The sequence below is a fragment of the Xenopus laevis genome, chromosome 3L (assembly GCF_017654675.1).
Source record: "Xenopus laevis strain J_2021 chromosome 3L, Xenopus_laevis_v10.1, whole genome shotgun sequence".
Classification (NCBI taxonomy): Eukaryota; Metazoa; Chordata; class Amphibia; order Anura; family Pipidae; genus Xenopus; species Xenopus laevis.
This window is the reverse complement of record NC_054375.1, coordinates 145,792,497-145,813,972: the sequence shown is the minus strand read 5'-3', so window position 1 is coordinate 145,813,972 and position 21,476 is coordinate 145,792,497. Positions and strand designations below refer to the sequence as shown.

Below are 21,476 nucleotides of genomic sequence, written 5' to 3'. Positions count from 1 at the left end.
GATCTTCATGCTTTAAGTGTCCATGTCCAGTAAGCACCCCTCTAGCTTTTGTTTAAATACATGTTGGATTAAATATAGCAGACTTATGCCCAGCCCCTTTAGAGTCCCCAGATTTCTGTCCTTGCCGACGGACCTATCTTTCCTAATTCTGCTTATTATATAATTATGCAAAATGGTTATAAAAAGAGAAAATACATTTTTAATATGTTTATTTGTCCCTTGTAGCCTACTCTGCTAACTATGCCTATTACTCATGCATACAAGTACAGGTATGGGACCTGTTATCCAAAATTCTTGGGGGGTTTCCGGATAACAGATCTTCATGCTTTAAGTCTAATAGATAATCGTTCTGCCTCCAATAAGGATTAATTATATCTTAGTTGGGATCAAGTACAAGCTACTGATTTATTATTACAGAGAAAAAGGAAATCATTTTAAAAAATTTGGATTATTTGGATAAAATTGAGTCTATGGGGGTTATTTATCTCAATATTTTCTGCTACAAATCCCGATTAAATCCACTCGGGTTTTTTACGCTTATTTATTATTACATTTTCCCCAAAAAAAATTTGCAGGAAAAAAAATCAGATTTTCATGATTTTTTCGGATTTTTCACCCGAAAACTCAGATTTCTTATCCTTTTTGCCTGAAATCTTTGGGATATTGCACGAAACCCAGCGCACATCAAAAAATCTTTGGGACTCCTCCCATTGACTTATATGCAACCTCGACAGGTCTAAGATGCCGGATTTTCAGATTCTGACTTTTCCATCCTCGGAGTTTAATAAAATAAAAGTCAGATTTTATATATAAAAAAAAATCACAAATCTTAATAAATAACCCGCTTAGGGAGACTGCATTCCATAATTCGGAGCTTTCTGGATACGGGGTTTCCGGATAATGGATACTATACCTGTATAACCAATCACAAGCCTGCAAAAAAAGCAAATGCTAAACCAAAGAAAAGTTTAGTCATTTTTAGGATAGAAAAAAAAATCAGTACTACTCTTATGCATATTAGATATATCTCTTGGCAGGCTGGGAAATGAGGGACTGAGTAGGATATATCATGGAAAAAGCAAGTTGCACTTTCACAAATAAGCCTCACAGTGTTTGCAGGATATTCCTATGAGACTGCAGTATGTCTCCTTATATAATGTAAACACTCATAAAACCATCCTCCGTTTTATCTTGCTTTAATTAAAACTGCATAGGAAGGCACTGTACGCCGGCACTTAGGAAATCAATAAAAATGATATGTAATTAAAAGTACAGGAAGCAGAATATGGAACAAGAGAAGGCATCACCCGGCATTGGAATACAGACAGCAACGTTGTATCAGTTTACTGCCTAGGCAATTAACTTTGCTCCTTATGGGGTATTAACAGAGACAGAAACACACAAAGCTGACAAACGCGAGCGAGAAAATGACATTTTAAAAAGTAATGAGCTACATGATTATTAGACACGGCCTGACTTGTCTCATTCTCTTTCCTTCACTAACTGAACGCAGCGGGACTGCAGCCATCTCCTACACAATGTCTGACTTCTTGCTTCATTGACCTTTACTGCAATGTGTAAGCTCTTGTGACAAGGCCGATTATCAGAACTCCCAATGTTAGAAAAAGTAAGACATTATTGACTATGGTCTGCCTCGCCCCCAGCTTGTCTTCCCCTGTCAGCAAATCAGACTGTCCTGCTTAAAATGAGACCATTGTGAGGTTTAGACTGTGGAGGTGAGCCTTTTCACGTTGCAGTATTACATACTACTTAAAGGAGAATTAAAGCGTAAAAAAGAATATGCCTGGAAATGTTGTACTTCTATATACTAAACTCTCTGTGCCATCCTCTGAACCTCTTGTTCAGCAGCTCTATAACAGTTAAAGAGCATGTAAAGGTAAAAAAATAAAATCTCATTTTTACTTTCTTTAATGAAAAAGAAATATATCTCCAATGTACTTAAATTAAAAAATATGTACTGTTTTTATAAGAAACCTGACTGTATGCAGTGAAATTCTCCCTTCATTTACTGCTGTGGATAGGAATTGTTAGACGGTCCCTAACTGCTGAGCAGGGAAACAATCATACTTATGAACAGCAGGGGGAGCCCCCGCCTTACTTCCCAGCCATGCAGAACTCAAGCAGCTTTGTTTATGACGATCCCTAAGCAGCCCAGACCACACTGAGCATGTGCACAGTCTTAGTCTTGCAAAGATGTATAACAAAGTTACAAGAGGGTGACCCCCTGTAGCCAACTTTGAAAGCATAAATTATTTGTTTGATTAGGCTTGTGGTGCATGTTTATAAGGGCTGTGGTTACCTTGGGCTGGTAAATAAGCCCACAAGATAACGTGTTTCTTTGTTAAGCTTTTGATCATGTTTTTGCTATATGCTTGGTTGTAACAATAGAAGCCCCATACAGTTCATTGACCCCATTGTTCACCCATTTCCTTTTCCCTATATTTTGTTGCAGTAATGGATGTAAAACAATGAAACTGTACCCAAAAAAAACCTTATGTTTTAAATGTAAATTTTGCACATTTGTGTTTCACTGAGAGCATTTACCAATCTGTTAAGATCAGATGTCTGACAGAAAGAAAAAAGATTGCCTAAAGCCCTTTACATTGCAATGTGGCATTTTCATTATAACAGTAGGGTTTCCAAAAATAATACAATGTGTAAAAACTGTAAATTACAGAGAGACGAGATGAATAACCTGTAAGGAGATGGACAGGAAGCTCTTGTAGAGATATTCAAAGTATCTTGAAGAATAGTAAAATTACAGAACTGACAAAGCAAATCTCATATAAAGCAAAAAAGACAAAGTAGCCTCAAGGAACATCAGGCTTATTACATACACAGGATTGTCATGAAGAGACCACAAAGCTTGCTGCGGAACATTATGTTAAGTATAGAGAGCCTTTGAGTGGAATTCTAGCATTATGAATTCCACTTATGTTTCTGTTCTCTAAAGTCTTGGATTTTCCCCTCTTTATGGTTCCATGGCAGACCGGAGAAGCTGAAATGGTATTATTGGTTTTCTTCCCTAGTGCTGGAGGCCTCTACGTATGTTGTTTTCTTATTCTGTTGCTTTCTTGTGTTACAGTTTACAGGGAGGCCAATTTCTTCATGTTGAAATTCAAGTTTTTTCTCTATTACTGGCATCTTTTCAATTGTCTCGTAATTAAAAATTGAATTCGGAATTGCAGAGATTTTGAAAGATTTTGAATTTTAATAAATTAGCCCCAGACTGTGGATTTGTTACAGTGTGGGGCCCACTGAATACTACTTGTAGGTATGAAGAGTACAATAAAGCAAAATAACTCTCCTCTTGACTGTGCAGGCAACATGGATAGTAGCCTCAGTTAAAGGGCATGTAAAGTCTAAAATGGAATAAGGCTAGAAATGCTGTATTTTGTATACTAAATATAAACATGAACTTACTGCACCACAAGCCTAATCAAACAAATGATTTATGCTTTCAAAGTTGGCTACAGGGGGTCACCATCTTGTGACTTTGTTATACATCTTTGCAAGACTAAGACTGTGCACATGCTCAGTGTGGTCTGGGCTGCTTAGGGATCATCATAAACAAAGCTGCTTGAGTTCCTTTACTGTTTTTTTCCCCACCACAAGAGATCTGAGAGGACCTCTCCTAGCCGCCTTTCTAGGGCAATGTCATGGCATGGGCTAACAGCCTGGAAAGCTGAGTCATTGAAGTCAAACCCATTATCTAAACTTCTTCAAGTGAATACTTAACCGTTTCCCATAGTATCCTTGAATGTTTTTTTAAATCATTTTCTTATTTTTTTGTAATAATAAAATAGTAATATGTACTTGAAGTAACTCCAGAGTTTTTTTTTAGTAGGCTTAAATCATGCTACTCCGTATTTCATAAAGAGCCCTTATTCCCAGATCCTTGGATTCCATAAATTAATTATTTTAAAAAACACTCCAATGAGGTCACTTCAGAAAGTGTTCATTCTTCTATTCATATTTACACATAAAAGAACAAAGGAATATAAAAGAATGAAAACATTCTGCATCTGATTTTGTTGTTTACCTTGGATCAAGGATTTCACTTGTTTCCTAACAAAAGGGCCAGTGATGGCTGAAACCATGTGCAATGTTTTCATTTTCATACAAAATAAAATCATTTAATTTGTGCAAGAAAATAATTTGCCCTGTAAACTTGCATCTCTTTTGAAAAGATATCATTTTTTTTAGCATCCATTTTGATCTAGATAGAAATTCGGAAGCCACAGCATCACAAGATTCATGGAAATGTCAAGAATTGAAGGGGGAAATTGATCAAAATTTAAGGTCATGATTTTTCTCCGATACAAGAAGTTACAGCCCAAAAATAGCTTTTATATTTTTTTTAGAATTATTTATATTTTTTTTAGAATTCGAGCTTTCCAAACTCAAATTTTAAGGATTTTTTTTTTATCTCAGAAATCCACTTGAAAAATGTTTTAAAACACCTGGCAAGCTTATAAAGAAGTTAACAGATGTATTTTTTTTTAACGCTATTTGTTTTTTTATTCAAATTATTTTATTTTATTTTTAATTTATAAAATTTCATTGAACAGTGCATTTTTTGTCGCAATCAAGTTTTTTTCCTGACTTAATGCGATTGAGTTTTTCTAATTCAAAAATATGCTAATGATGACTGAAAATATTGTGATCAAAGAAAAACTTGATTGTGTTTTTTTATTCATGATCAATGGGCAGCTTTAACAAAGGTTGAATTTCGAATTTTAGTGATTTTTTTTAAAATACTCAACTCAAATGGGAGGTTATTTAAGAAAAATTAGAATGTCTAATATTTAATCTATTAGTCCTGACCCGAAAATTCCAATCAAATTTGAGCTCGAATGTCAGGAAGGTAATTAACATCTTCACATGGTTCAAAGGAATTCTGCCATTGACTTGTAAATGAACTTGCCAGGTTTTATCTGGTTAATATTCAAATTAGAACTGTTTCTGTGGTTGAGGTTTGATAAATCTCACATTCGAATTTACATTCGAATTGGGGGATTTAAATTCAAATGTGTGAATTTTGACACCAACAATAAAAATTCTAATACTATTCAACCCTTAATAAATCTGCCCCCAAGTGTTGGAAAAACTTGAATCAGAAAATGAATTATCCTCCCTGTATCCAGTAAGACAAGATGGCAATTATATAAGAAAACCCTATATAGGCTTTCAACACAAGGGATAGGGAACCAGCATTGGTAAAGTCCAATTTGAGTTTTTTTCTTAAAAAACGCAAGCGAGAAAAAAAAATAATCCAGAAAAAGACTGGTCAAGTTTGGTCATCATTTTTTTTTTTATTTCATAACTCGGCCTTCTTAAAATATTCGATGGTAAGAGTTAAAATAAAGATCTGAATTTATCAAACCATGTGTTCCATTTTATATATTCTCAGTTCCATCAACACCTATCTATGCTTTTATTCTGTATGTGTATGATAAATATGTATAAACTTTTTAAGCACATTAAAACAAGCAAGTCTTTTTGTCCTGTTTGCTCTCTGCCTGGTAGGGTTTCGCATTAAGAAATCAGTATTTAAGATAGCAGCTGTCTCCTTTCTTCCTCTGAATCATGAAATACGGCCAGCTCCCCGCTCTCCTCTCGCTGCATAAATTTAATAATCCTGAAAACTGATTAAGTATTTGAGCAGTGGCAGCTTTATTGCGTGGGAGTAGGGACACTGGGAGGTCAGGACTGAGTTCTGAGAATCCAGTTCTGGAAAGACGGACCAGCCTCCAAACATGATATATACAATAGGTATACCAAAACAAAGAAGCACATGATAAAAAAAAACAGACGGAAGTGAAAATAAATTGGATGTTGCAAAATATGTAATTTGTAAAACAAATTCTCTGTAAATTGCCAATTATTTGTACCTGGAAGTTTTTCGCATTAATATTTCTCTGGTTGTCCGTGGCCCTCAGCTTGGTGTCTAGAACTTTCATTAATGACTCAGTGTTCCGTAAATACTGAAGATCTCTAAACGTCCTCAGGTCCAAAACCTCCATTGACTGGGAAATATTCTGTACCTATTGGGTAGAGAAAAGCAAAGGCAATTAGTGGATACATTTTAGTGGAACTGTTTTGACATGTCACACTGGGAGATTAGTAGCTGCTACTTGTATATGACTAGAAAGGTTTTTATAATTTTTTATTAATCCCCTAGAGAAATCAAATAAATCCAGTTTCTACCAGTCTCCTGGTCTGTACTTGTCTGTAAACTCAAGACCCAAGGAGGCCAAATTAATAGATTGGTGCTCACTCTGAAGGCCAATATGGGTGGAATTATTGGTCAACTATATGGTCTAGTAGACCCCAGGAAGCCAAACCTGACTAACAATTACGATGATCCAAGATAAGGGAAGATAACTGGTATGGCAATTTTTTTGTAGATCATTAATTTATCATCATTTATTCATCATTTATTTATTTAAGTAAGAGGGGCCCTGACAAAAACTTCAATACTAAATGGGGTGACACCTACTGATATAAACAGTGAGTTATTGTTGGTTTTACTAAACATGTTGAAACAAACTTGAGGCATCGTCAACAGCTTGTGACTCTGAATATCTCATCTACATTTACAACATGAGTAAAACCATCTGACCCTGATATTACCTTTAAGTCTACTTTTAGAATGTTATAGGTTGGTTAATTCTCAGCAATTTTTCAGTTGGTCTTCATTATTTATTTTTTATAGTTTTTGAAACATTTGCCTTCTTCTTCTGACTTTTGGGTACAGCCTCTTGACTCTTCTTTATATATTTTTGGAAGCAAACTGTACTACTGTAGAGAATCATAAATGCTACTAAACTCCTGTTAAATATCAATTCTTTATTTTTCCATTTTAAATATATACACAAAAAAAAAAAAATTATACAAAAGGGGATGGGGGGAAGGGGTGTACAGAAAGGAAAACAGGGTAGGAGAGGGTGGTATATGGTTCCATTCCATATTGTGTACAAATATTTTGAAGAAATAGTCATTCATCGTAACTGACATCTGCTATAAATTCATATATTTTATCTCTATTTGCGGTCACCACAATTCTTATAAAGAGAATTCCGAATGTATATTTAATTTATTTCCTTCATATAGTCTACCCAAGGAAGCCAGATTTCCCAATACTTCTCACTTTGGTTATGAATTAAACCAGTAATTTCTTCCATTTGCCTAACTTCCTCTACTTTAGATAACCACTCTTTACAGCTTGGGGGTTCCGTTGATTTCCACCTTAATGGGATTATAGCTTTTGCTGCCTGTAATAGATGGAGAGTGAGTGGATCTTTTAAAGTTGTACTCCTATCAGAATTCAAATTTAACAGGATTGTATAGGGCATATCTATTTTGATCTCTTGCTGTGTGACCTCATTTATAATCTCAAGAACACCTTTCCAATGCCTGAATAACTGGACAGGTTAGCCATATATGAGTGTGGTTCCCCTCCATTATGTTGCATCTCCAGCATTTCCCATTATTATTAGGATAACATTTTTTCAACTTCATTGGTGTATAGTGCCAACGTGTAAGCAGCTTATACACTGCTTCTCTAGTTCTAGCGGCTTTAGATGTCTGAAATGTGGCTTTAAGAATATCTTTCCACATATTGTCATTTATATTTATATTTAGTTCTTCTGCCCATTCCTGACGCTGGGTCTCTGGGCCTACCGCCAAGGTGTCTACTAGAAGTTTATATAATTTAGAGAGGGGTTTTGACAAGACCTCTGTAGAGGAGAATAAAGTTTCCCATTGCGTTTCAGGTCTATGCCGATCCATAGATAATTTTGATTGGTAATACGTTTGTAATTGATTATATCCCCATACATCTCTACGGTGTTGGTTCCATCTTTTTTGTATTTCAACTAGAGAGACTAACTTTCCATTTTTAGTAAGATCTTTTAAGGTAGTTTCCCTAGTACCCATTTTTCCCCATCTATTAAATGACCCTTTTTCCAAGCTCGTGGGAATTCCGGATTAAACATTAAAGGTTGTAGTATATAGGGGCTATATGTTAATCCTAATCTAATTTTATTTTTATTCCATACTCCTAACGTGGCCCCCACTAAGGGGTGTTGCAATGCAGCTTTAGGTGTATATTCCTTTTCAACCCATAAATTGTTAATTAACGGAAATCCTGTCGTTAAATGTTCCAACTTAATCCAATCTTTTTGTGGATTAGTTGCAGACCAGTCTATTATCCTTGCCAGATGTGTTGCTACATAATATAGATAACAGTCAGGTAGACCTAAGCCCCCTTTTTCTTTTGATGCTATCAATAGGGTATGCTTTAACCTTGATTTCTTGTTGCCCCATATAAATTTGGAGATCATGGATTTAATTGATTTAAAAAAGGAGATTGGGATCTTTATTGGTAATACCTGAATATAATACAAAAGTTTTGGCATGAAAACCATTTTAATAGCCTGCAATTTGCCAAACCATGATAATCTAAATTTATCCCATGCATCTATCATTTTTTGGAGAGATATCATTAATGGGAGATAATTATCTTGGTATAGTTTCCCCAGATCTGCCCTTATTTTAATGCCCAAATATTTTATATTTGGTTCCGTCCACTTAAAGGGGAAACTAGATTTCAGGTGGTGTATTCTAGCAACTGGTATATTTATATTCAAAATCTCAGATTTATTATAATTCACCTTAAAATTAGATAATTGCCCAAAATTGTGCATAAGAGCCATGACCTTTGGTAATGATATAATTGGGTTAGTAAGATATAATAATAAATCATCAGCAAATGCAACACATTTATACTCCTTGCCATCTACGATGATCCCTGATATGTCCTGGTCTTTTCTAATATAAGAAAGAAGTATTTCCATAACCAAATTAAATAGGACAGGCGACAGGGGACAACCCTGCCTCGTCCCATTACAAATTTGTACTGTTGGTGACAATGTCCCATTAATTCTAATTCTAGCCGTGGGTCTCTCGTAAAGGGCCATTATTCTATATGTAATTGCAGGGCCAAAACCAAAACTTTGCAATGTCTGTTCGAGAAACGACCATGACACCCTATCGAACGCCTTTTCAGCATCCGTACTGAGAGTAATTGAAGGTACTTAAATTTTAGCATATATTTTTAAGTCTATATTTATCAGGGAAATTGGTCTATAACTTTGGCATAATTGTGGATCCTTATCCGGTTTTGGAAATATGGTGATATGCGCCTCCTTTGCTTGGGAATAAAAAGCATTATTCTCACTAATACTATTATAATAGCTAAGAAGTTGTGGTATCAAAATTTTTTTGAAAGTTTTATAAAAAGAAGCAATATAACCATCTGGTCCTGGGCTTTTCCCCGACGATAAAGCCTCTATACACTCTTCGATTTCCTTCTCTTCAAACGGGGAGTCTAACTCTCTACCTTGGTCACCACTTAATTTTTGGATACCTGCATTTTCAATAAAATCCCTCAATGTATTTGTGGTCTGTTTCTGTGGCGAGGGAATTTTTAAACAGTATAATGTTTGATAGTATTCACAAAAGGCTTCAACTATACCTTTAGTATCATGTCGCGTTTTATTTCCCTTATCTTTTATTGATATAATATGTGTTTGCGGTTGAATTTTTTTAATTTTCCTAGCGAAATATTTATTACATTTATCTCCTAACTCATAGTGTTTCTGCTTAGTCCTTATATAACTTTTCTGAACTTTTTGGTTTAATAACGCCTTAAGTTGTAACCTTTTACATTCTAAAGAAATAAATGTTTTTTGGGAGATATTTTCTTTATGAGATTGCTCTAGTATTGATATTTCTTTTATTAATGCAGCTAATTCCTTTTCTTTTTCCTTCTTAAGGTGACTACCCATGGCAATTAAGTTGCCTCGAAGGACACACTTAAGAGTTTCCCACAATGTTTTTGGAGATATTTCTGCTGTAGCATTATTCTGTATTATTGTTTCTATCCACTTTTGTATTTGATTAGTCCCTCCTTTTGTATGTAGAAAAAACTCATTAAAACGCCACATATGTTCCACTTTTAGTATTTTTGGTATGGTAAATTTTACTATGAGTGGGGAATGATCTGATAGGAAGATGTTACCTATGTCTGCTTTTGTAAATAATTTTAACCAGTACTGAGATACAAATATGTAATCGATACGAGAGTAAACAGAGTGGACTTTCGAGAAGTGTGTGTAGTCTTTCTTTGTCGGATTTAGTACCCTCCAAATATCTATTAACTGCATCTCTGTTAAACTTTTTTTAATTTCTCTAAGGCCCTTATATGAGATGTTTGTTCTTTTAGAAGATGAGTCTACTAAGGGGTTCAAAGTAACATTAAAATCTCCCCCTAAAATAATAAGACCTTCCATAAAATTTTCTAGGGTATTAAAAAAAAATTTTAAGTAATTTACTTGGCCTGAATTAGGGACATATACATTTGCAATTGTACAAATTTGATCTGCTAATTTCCCTTTTACCATAACATAGCGGCCCTCCTTATCTGTCACTGTCTCTAAATGCGTGAAGGGGAGGTCTTTATGAATTAAAGTCATTACTCCAAGGGATTTCCTATCTGGGTTGTTACTCATAAATACATGGGGGTAATTATATAGATGAAGCGCTGGAATATGGTTAATTTTAAAGTGAGATTCCTGAATCATTACGATTAGTGCCTTTTGTTTTTTGCAGTGATGTAGTATCTGCGCCCTTTTGACCGGTTCGTTCAGACCGTTAACATTAAAAGACAATATATTGCCTTCCATATTATTTGTGTTAGCCATAGGCTTCTACATATAAAATCTGCCCAACATCATATGTTTCCTTACATTTATCTTTTATTTGCAAAATAGATGGAAAGAGCCACAAGGAGGTATAGGGATTAAAAGGGAAAAAGGGGGGGGAAAGATTTTGCCGCGGTACGCTGGTCAGGGTACAGTCCCTGAACTGTGGTGACTTAACAGCGGCTCGGGTGCCACGCACCCTATAATTGGGGGTATGTGGTTGGATGATGTACCTTAGGGTCATAGCCAGTGCAGTCACTCCCCTGATCTTAATCCGCTGTTCTTATTCCGCCTGCTATTTAATTCTATGTTGAAATTTTTGGTGGTGGGGGGACAATATCATTATTAGCACTTTCCGTTGATTAAGTGAACCTGAAACCTGTTACACAAAAAAAAACCCATGTATACTTTAAATCCTATATTCCAGGTCTGCTACCCTAAAAGAAATATTTGTAGTAAACAACTTTTCCTACATTTTAATTCATAAAACAAGAAAGAAAGAAAAGAGAGAGAAAAAAAAAAACTCCTGTTAAATATAAAGGTATGGGATCCATTATCCAAATGGGTTTCCGGATAACGGATCCTATACTTGTATTAGAAACATCCAACAAGTCAGGACCTAACCTTAGAGCGGGGAGATCCAGTGGCAAATGCGTACTCCTGGAATTAAGAACATCTAGAGAATGTCCAACGTCAGTATATTTCCATATATTAGTCCAAAGGCCAGCGTCTTCCTCAAGTTGGCATTACAAAGAGTTTGCTGTGGGTCCTGCAAACTCTATAAAAGCTGAGTATTTTGTTTGAACAACTCACCCTTATTTAAAAGGGCCTCTTCCAACAATTGCACTAGTAAGGGACTAATAAATTGTTTCCTTATTTATTAGGCATTCCCCTAAAGGTTTGGCCACTACGAGGGCCTTTAGTCTAATGGAGGGAATAACTCCCCTCTTTGTGGGTCAAAGCATGTCCCCTAGCTTTTCAGAGTTTGACCACTAGGTGACAGCGTGCTACAGTATAAAAGGGTAAGCCATGTGGATCCACTGCAGGGGTCCCCAACCGGTTTCACCCGTGAGCAACATTCAGATGTAAAAAGAGTTGGGGAGCAACACAAGCATAAGTTCCTGGGGGGGCACTGCCAAATAAGGGCTGAGATTGGCTATTGGTAGCCCCTATGTGGACTGGCAGCTTACATGAGTCTCTGTTTGACAGTACATCTGGTTATTATGCAACCAAAACTTGCCTCCCAGCCTGGAATTCAAAAATAAGCTCCTGCTTTAAGGTCACTGGGAGCAACATGTTGTGTTCAGACAACCCAAGGGGTTGGGGAGCAACATGTTGCTCACAAGCTACTGGTTGGGGATCACTGATCTAGAGACTTTTTGCCAGAGACTCCCCTAAGTGGAAGTCAACCGTGCAGTATATTATTATTGCAGGATTTAGTACGGGGCAGCTAGATCCTGCCATATGTCTTTCTAGGAGAGATAGCCAGGTTCAGGGCTACCTATATTAGCAGCTGTTGGCTCCACCAAGGATTATTAGGAGGGGTTAGACCCTCCATTGGTATTGTGGCCTAGAGAGGGAACCAGCAGACAGGTTATAGGGATTAGATTGATTCCCATCAGATTTCCCCTTAAAGTGGAGTCCCCCGAGGAAGAAAATAATCTCTAGGTGGACGGAATGATTTTCTCTCATGAGTTCTATTGAATGGTATGCTCTACTCCTATTCTGACTTGTGAGTATATAAGGACTATTCAATGACTGTACTTACATTATAATGTACCGTGCCTCCACACCATTGTGAGGGCTCACCCCTGAGGATAATAGGTCTCATCCATGAGGGTGAAGGTAACAGAGTAATAGTGCCCTCCAACAACTATAGCCTTACACACTTTATCAAATACAATTTTAAAATATCAGCAGCCCTAAGGAAAATATGAAGTCAGTTTCAATACATTCATTTTTCTTTTGCCCTGCCATTTTTTTTTAAAGTTTCTTATAAGCAGAACTAATATCTTTTCTTTGAAATCATCACTGTTTTGATTTTCTCTGGCGTGCTGCCCGGCTAACGATACCATTTTAGATAAATCTAACACATTGTTTATGTGTTCCAGAAATCTCGTTAAACACAACACTTCGCTAAAAAATCTTGTCACCCATAAAATTGCAAAAAGGCGCAGTATGTGTTCATTCTGATTGCTGCCATTTTTTAAAACCATGCGTTGCTGTATCAGGAATCCAAATAGAGTCAGGGTAAATGACTGCTTCTCAATTCTATTTTCCTATTTGCGGGGGAAAGCTTTGTAATGATACATGTGCCGAGAGCCGTCATTTTTTATATCTATTGTTGCAGGGATATAAAAAGTCAAAGAAATGTCTTCATCGGCTACACCAATGCAACGTAGCTGAGAAAAGAATTCTGAAGTTACTCTGCTACTCTACTCTACTACTTAAGGTCAAGAGAGGGGTGAGTGGTAGGCAAAACAATCTCTTCAACATTTAAGAATTTTTAATTGAAGATTTTTAATGCACCCTACAACATATCAAAATGTAATTTGTATCAGAATGTGGGGCAAGTGCAAAGAGGAGTTTCCAACAGAATTTCAACATATTCTTCAAAAACAGATACTTTAACATGGGTGTGCATAATGGTCTGGCAACTATTTAAAGGAGAACTAAAGCTTAAAGGGGAACGCTGGCTTCCAAACCAAAATTTTAAAAGAGGCCCATATAACACAGAAACCCCTAATATACCCATCACAATTACCTGTTTCTTCAAATATGAATAAATGGGATTTTCTATGCTTAAATCCAACTGTTTAATAACAGTTCTTCTCTTTCTGCATCATTTGAAATCCTGGCAGGGAAGGGGGGACTAAAAAATTGATGTTACAAATTGTAACAACTTCTCAACAGCTTACATACAGCAAGCCTGAACTACATAACCCACAATGTATTGCACTGTGATGCTCTATTGCTTATTGAAATCTCGTGTGCAGGCAATGGAGGGTGTTGGAGGATGCAGGCTGAGGACAGATGGCTGTTGATACAAAGAAACAGTAGTCAGACAGCTCAGCAAAGTAGTCAGATAGATCAGCAGGAGAGCAGGGGGCTAGGCTTAGGGAACTGTTCTAAATCTATAATAATCATGAAAAATCTGCACATTTTTTAATTAATGTATATTGCAAAGTTGCTTGAAATTATGTTTACTTTTGAAAAAGTTTAAGTTATATTTTTGTGGCGTTCCCCTTTAACTAAAGAAGTAGCTAAAAATGTTGTACATTATGTTTTGGGCTTCTGTACCAGCCCAAGGCAACCACAGCCCTTTAGCAGTAAAGATCTGTATCTCCAAAGATGCCCCAGTAGCTCCCCATCTTCTTTTCTGCTGATTCACTGCACATGCTCTGTGCTGCTGTCACTTACTGAGCTTAGGGACCCACTCACAATATACAGTACACATAGAATATAAATGTCACAATATAAGGCTGTTTAGTAACTAATACAGATAATTACTACACGACAGCACAGAAACCAGTGCAATTAGCATCAGAATTTAATAATCAGCAAACCTGTAGCATCAGCTTATATTACAGACCAACCTCGTTTTCTGCTTTCATCTCCAATTTTGCCTTTATGTTAGCCTCCCATCCACTTAGACTGTAAGCTCTGTGGGGCAGGGACCTCCTTCCCACCATGTTTCTTACTACATAGCACTTAAGCTCCTTGTCCTGATATGATTCTGTATATATTTATTATGTGATTTGTCTTGCCTGTATATACTTTTATATATATATATATTGTACTTTTATGCACTGTACAGCACTGCAGCTCCATAACAGTGATATCTAGTATGGGTAAATCTAAAACAACTGGACTTGCTGAGTAATCATTGAAGATGTTTCACTACTCATCCGAGCAGCTTTGCCTTTGTCAAAACAGCAGCAACCAAGCCCAACAGGAACACCAATAGAAATAACCCACCCAGAGACACATAGTAGGCGAAACACAGTCATCCCATATGTAGCTGGAAACTCAGGAGGATTTCCAACAAACACCACGTCCCTGTGTTTTTCAAACCTAGCAACACAAAGGGGTTGTTCACCTTTGAGGTTGTTCATCTTTGAGGTCCCAAGCATTCTGGATAACAGGTCCCATACCTGTACCATTATACATTTCTGCTGCCTTACAGTTCTTATATTGCACTAAATGCAAGATACTAGCTGGTATTTGAGGCCATCAAGCAGGGCCGGAACTAGGGGTAGGCAGAAGATGCACGTGCCTAGGGCTCAAAGGTAGAGGGGCGCCAGGTATGGACCTCTTCTGATACCTTGCCCTAGTTCGGACCCCTGTTGAGCCTCACCAACTGCATCTGCGGTGAGCTCTTTCTCGCATGAGTGCTCCGGAGTGTATTTTCTTCCACGCATGCTTGCGCATTTAAGCATGTGAGCACGTCTACCCTTCTGCGCATGTGCGCACTTGCGCTTATTCGGCATGCACACTAGGAGGGGAGGCATGGTTGGCTGGGTTGCCTAGGGCCCCTGACCGACTTGGCCCGGCACTGTCATCAAGTCACTGAGTTGAGTTGAGTAACCAAGCTATTGAAGAAGTAGAGCGAGGTGTGTCTTCTTCTTGTGCTACACAAGAACATACAAACTGATTTACCTGATGCCAACTTGAATGGAATTACTCTTAATATAACCCCACTGAAATAAATCTGTAAGGAAGCCAAAGCTATGGAAGCAATGGAAACAGAAAGATAGAGAACCAAGAGAAGCAAAAAAAGCCTCATTAGCTGACCCCATGCTGTGTGCACTGGGCTGATAGACAAAGCTTTCATACAGTACACGGGCTATGACAACTAGAGGCAGGAACAAGAATGTGGGTTTAAGCTGTTTCACCTTCTTGACAGCGACATAGACAAACACTCATGATCATCTGTATTCATGCGGATCTGAGTCATTGCCCTGTGCACACAATAAGCCGTGCCACCTTGCATTGCTAAAGAATTAGAAGTTAACCTTTGCTAATTAATAAGCCACTTGTTTCCTTTGTTGTGAGTATGCGATAGATTTGTTTCTATCTGCCTGTTTTGAAGGCAAGTCTCATCTTGGGTCTTAATACTTGGTGTGTCATTTATTTAGCTCAAGGTAGCCATATGTACCAATGCAAACTGTATTTTGGTAGAGGGGAAAGGGTATTTACACATTACCAATAAGGACAGCAATTTAGTCCAGAGGTCAAAAAAAAAATACTCTCTTTGCTATTTATGATGAGTGAGTCACATATGACCCCTTAGCCAGAAATTATAAATATGAAAAGTATAAATTATTCATTATTTTGCACATTTATTATTTAGATGGCTGTCAAAGCTTACAAGCTGGATATCATAACCAAACAAGATTTCTTTTCTTTCTTTTCCTTGACAGGGGCAGCATCAATCTGATGGGCCCCTCTCAACAACTGTAGAAGGGAGAGCTCTCGCACACTCGTGCTAATTAATTAGATACCAAGTAGCTTGGTGCCCAGTGATAGAGGCAACAGCAATCTCCAGTAATCTGTAGAAAGCAAGCACACTGGCACACACAGCTGTTGTTACAGGTTAACCCATGCAACGACCAACACTAACCAAAACAGTTTAGTGTAGGGCAATGTACAATTATATTTATATAATATTTAATTATCATCTTTCTTAAAATCTGAGGATGCAAATAATTGTACCCAATAGCAAGGGACCTGAGTTCTGTCCTTCCTAGGCATCGCTTTCCTCCACAACTTACTCCCCTTCCACTGGGCCCTTTTACATGATATCACTTAAGTTATAATTAATCATTATTGGAGGCAAAACGAGTGCCCCCGAGGCTGTGTAGTCCTGGCGCGGTCCATACCCCCCTCCAGTGCAAGTGCTGCCCCTAATATTCTGCCGCCCAAGCCCATATCTTTGTGCCCTTGCCACAAATCCAGGCTTGGGCAAAACCAGGCAAATGGGTTTATTTAATGTTTACATGATTTTCTAGTAGACTTAAAGGGATACTGTCATGGGAAAACATGTTTTATTTTCAAAATGTATCAATTAATAGTGCTGCTCCAGCAGACTTCTGCACTGAAACAGATTTTGTTATATGTAATTTTGAAATCTGACATGGGGCTAGACATATTGTCAGTTTCCCAGCTGCCCCAGTCATGTGACTTGTGCCTGCACTTTAGGATGGAACTACTTTCTGGCAGGCTGTTATTTCTCCTACTTAATGTAACTGGATTCAGTTACATTAAGTAGGAGAAATAACAGCCTGCCAGAAAGTCTCAGTGGGACTTGGCTTTTACTATTGAGTGTTGTTTTTAGATCTACAAGGGAGCTGCTATCTTGTGTTAGGGAGCTGTTATCTGGTTATCTTCCCATTGTTCGTTTGTTAGGCTGCTGGGGGGGAAAGGGAGGGGGTGATATCACTCCAACTTGCAGTACAGCAGTAAAGAGTGACTGAAGTCACAGAGCACAAGTCACATGACTTGGGGCAGCTGGGAAACTGACAATATGTCTAGCCCCATGTCAGATTTCAAAATTGAATATAAAATTATCTGTTTGCTCTTTTGAAAAATGGATTTCAGTGCAGAATTCTGCTGGAGCAGCATCAGACAGGCACCCCTATCTATACCTAGCTATTGTATTGGATAATTGACATAGGTGAATGTTCTGCAGTGCAGGGCAGTTATTAAGTGGATACCATGCCAATTATTACTCCAGAATGCAAGGGGGGGGCTTTTTGCAAAAGACCAGCTTTGGGTGTGGCATGGTAAAAAACCTACCCAAAATTATTTTCTTGTCTACCGTATACCAAAAAGCCAATATTAAATAAGTAAATAAATAACAGTGCAGCCTCTTTTCTGTGGAGACCTCTAGGGAAAAACGTGTAGACCACACAAAATTAAATTTACAAGTGTCTAAGCCAAACTATAAAAAACAAATGATGACTTTTAGCAAGAGGAAGACATTTCACACCCGCCTGATATTGTTGTGCATTAGCTGTAAAGTGAATCAGTCTCTCCATGTCACAAAGGAACAAAATTAAGCTTTTATTCCGTATCTATTCTGGCATTTCCATGGGGTCCAACTAATGGGAATTCATTAAGCCCACATTAAATACATCTTTTAGCAAGGCTTAATTAGCAGAATTACAGATGCCAACCTGGTAATTAGAATTGTCTGAAAACATTCCCAACCCGGTGCAATAAACAGGCTGCACCGTATAATTACGCCGAGTATGTGTGTCCCTTGGTAATGAACAATCTGTATCACCCAACACGTAAATATGTGCTGTACTGCATCCTTCTAATGAGGAACACCATACACTGACAATAAACCAGGCACACAATTCAGCTTTGCTTATGCCGTAATGATAATGGGAATAGGCACAAATAATCAGGCCAGATTAATACATAATACAGTGTACACCCGGGGTTGGAAATCAAGAAAACCAGCTGGCTGCTGGAAAGGGTTTTTAGTTGTTAAAAAAATAATACAATAAGAAATTAGTAGAATTCATGCAGGGAAAATCAAATAATTAACATATTGAAATCCCCCCCCCGTGGTGACGGCACGTACAGTACATCTCTTGCTTTGTTTAAATGGATTGGATCTCTTTATTAGGTAGCAAGGCCAATGTAGATGTACCCATTAAAGTATAATACATGACATACAAGGTTTATAAATATTCATTTCACTTAAAATATAATAAAAGGCAGAGTAAACGGCTCAAGAATCATTTTGCCAAAACAATGAACCTTAACAGGAACTAAAATCAGTGGGGAGGGCTATGTCACTTTATATGGATTGTACAGGGTCCTATTTGGGTCATTTTATGGCCCTGATCCAAAAGTAGAGTCAAAACAATGCCCTGCGACATATTCATTAAAATTTCAAAGCCTCAAAACTTGCTTATTATATTAGGGGTCATTTACCTAGACCCCAGACTCTGCACAGAATAGGGCCTGCAGGTGCAAGGCAATAGTTCTTCACCCCCTAACTTGTCGTCTGAATGATGTACAAGTTAGGGGAGGGTAGAGATCATATGCCCGTCTGCCCAACCCTTATGAATGCAGTGCTGCCGAATGCAAGCACCATTGTATTCATCAGGGGATCAGTGTCAGACTTGGGGGCCATTGGCCACTGGGCTTCCACATTAGGGACACCTGCACACACATTGTGCAGCCGCAATTAGGGTCAGGGGGGAGGTCAGTAGGCAGGTAAGTCTCAGCCAGTTCTAGGTCGTCAGGGCCCACCTGGTTCTTTACCGGTACCCTGATGGCCCAGGCTAACCCTGTTGCTCAAAGTGGAAACCTCCCAGAAAAGTAGGGCCTGTTATAGCAGATAAGAGAGGAGCAAATTCAAATGAGATGGAGTTGAGATGAGATGTTGGATAGATAAGTTGTCCGTGTACTTTTTTGGCCATTTAGTGTATAAGAAGCATCTTGCTCATCTATACATTTCTTTATATCACAGTGATAGGCAAAAAATCCGCCAGCTCTCACCAAGTTTTCCAAACTTCCAAAAAATAGAGGTGCTCGTCTAACGGTGTCCACTTCAATTATATCACAGTGATCTCCAACCAGTGGCTCATGAGAAACATGTTGCTCACCAAGCCCTTGGCTGTTTCTCTCAGTGGCCTCAAAGCAGGAGCTTATTTTTGAATTCCAGGCTTGGAGGCAAGTTTTGGTTGTATAAAAATCAGGTGTACTGCCAAACAGAGTCTCCTGTAGGCTGTCAGTCCACAAAGGGGCTACCAATAGCCAATCACAGCCCTTATATGGCACCCCAGGAATGCTTGTGTTGCTTCCCAACTCTTTCTACAATTGAACGTGGTCTGATATATCATATATACATTTTAGGAATGATCAGTAACATTAGGAACTCGTTTCTCCAATATCTCTCCAGTAACTATTGGGCCTCTCTGGCAGGGACCGTTAGGACACGCCCACTCCTCATTTGAAACACAGACAGGGACCAGAGAACATCTATAGGGAGCTCCAATAAAGGGGCTATTTTTAAAGATAATATTAATTTTTAGCACCATGTAAAAGCAACACCATATATTACTTAGAATTGCCTACAAAATTAGGAGTTTTTCATTTATCCTATATGTCTCCTTTAATAACTTGGCTCTGTGCACTCTCATAGTCCCCTCCAATCGTGGCTTAAAATGTCTAACTTTAGAAGCTTTTTGTTAAAGGTTAAACACCAAATGTCTCATAAATAGCATTTCTGCATCCTTGGGAAAAACTAATTTCTGAAATAAGTCCTCAGCCCTTCATCCCTATATCAGACCCATTGAGCCTATAATGAAATCATCCACTCATACAACATGTATAACTGGCATAATGTAAAATGCATCTATGTCTCTTTTATACAAAATGGTATATTTCATCTTATTAAAGTTTCAATTATTAATTGCAACACTTACACTCTCTCATTAGCAGAGGCATGCAAAACCCGTCATGCTGAATGATGGCTGAAGGATTCTCAATAGACCCCAAGAGAATTACAACATGGATTTATTTCCAATAACAGATTTGCAGCTATCGGGGTAACTAGGTACAGTGATACCAAATGGGCCACTTGCTCACCAAAGGTTAGTTATAAATGCAAGTGTAGCGCTATAGTAAATTGACACTACTGTGGTGTGAAACCAAAAATGAGACTCTCTTTACACAGGGGTGTGCAGGCAGGGTGTAGTGAAACTGTAACCATGTGCCTATGTACATGAATTGGGTGCCAGAGGTTCTTTTATGTTTAACCAAGAATTGTATTTATTTAACATAGCACATATCCACAATGGAGCTTAGAACACAGATAGCATAAAGGTAGCATATACTCACAGTACCAGTATAGGCTGAACCCTGCAGGCCAGGGAAAGTTTGCCCAGTTTCAGGGCAGTTTTAAGTGGCAGCTAGGGGAATTCCTATCATCCCTAGTCTCAACACTTTGTCCCTACGCTGGGTCAGTAATACCCTGGGATCTTAATCCCTCTTATATCCTGGTCAGAGCCTTGAGCTGCTCAACTAAATAACCTCTCTATAGCTCCTAGAGTGATCTATGACAGAGTATGCTGTCACTATGCTTTACATGGGCCACTGGTCCTAGGATCACACTACCCATTCCCTTCCAGCCTGCTTGGTTGGGCTAAAGTAATGGACCCAGACCGCATGGTTCCCAAGACCTTTATACTACTGTACAGTGCCATCTGGTGTACACTGTGAGAACTGCAGGGGTTACATAAGCACAAAGTCCCCATAAGGACCCACTTAGGTGTCCATACTACTAGGGATGTGCCTGTCAAAAATATGTGAGGGTGCCTAAATTTTCATATAACTGCACAAGCACAACAGGGATGTGAAAATGCTATTCGCAAAGCTACTTATTTTTTGTTATTTTTTATTGTTGATGGCAAAACAAGTTGAAACTCTGAGCAAATTTTGCTCCCAAATATCCCAAAGGAGGAGCACAAAAATATCAGATACAGATATGGTATCTGTTATCCCGAAACCATTTACACACAAAACTCAAAATTATGCCAAGGTTGTCTCCCATAGACTCCATTTTTATTAAATAATGAATTTTTTTTAATAATTATTTACTTTTTCTTTGGAATAATAAAACATTTTCTTGTATTTGATTCCAATTAAGACATAATTAATACT

At 37.9% G+C, this 21,476-nt stretch overlaps 1 protein-coding gene across 2 annotated transcripts in view; it reads right to left on the bottom strand.

The window, feature by feature from the left end:
- The window catches only part of olfm2.L (olfactomedin 2 L homeolog), a 160,235-nt gene that overhangs the window by 32,083 nt on the left and 106,676 nt on the right, over positions 1-21,476 (bottom strand). For both annotated transcript variants that reach the window (NM_001094996.1, XM_018251139.2), the window contains 1 exon segment: positions 5,916-6,068. In NM_001094996.1, coding sequence (NP_001088465.1) covers positions 5,916-6,068 — 153 coding nt within the window.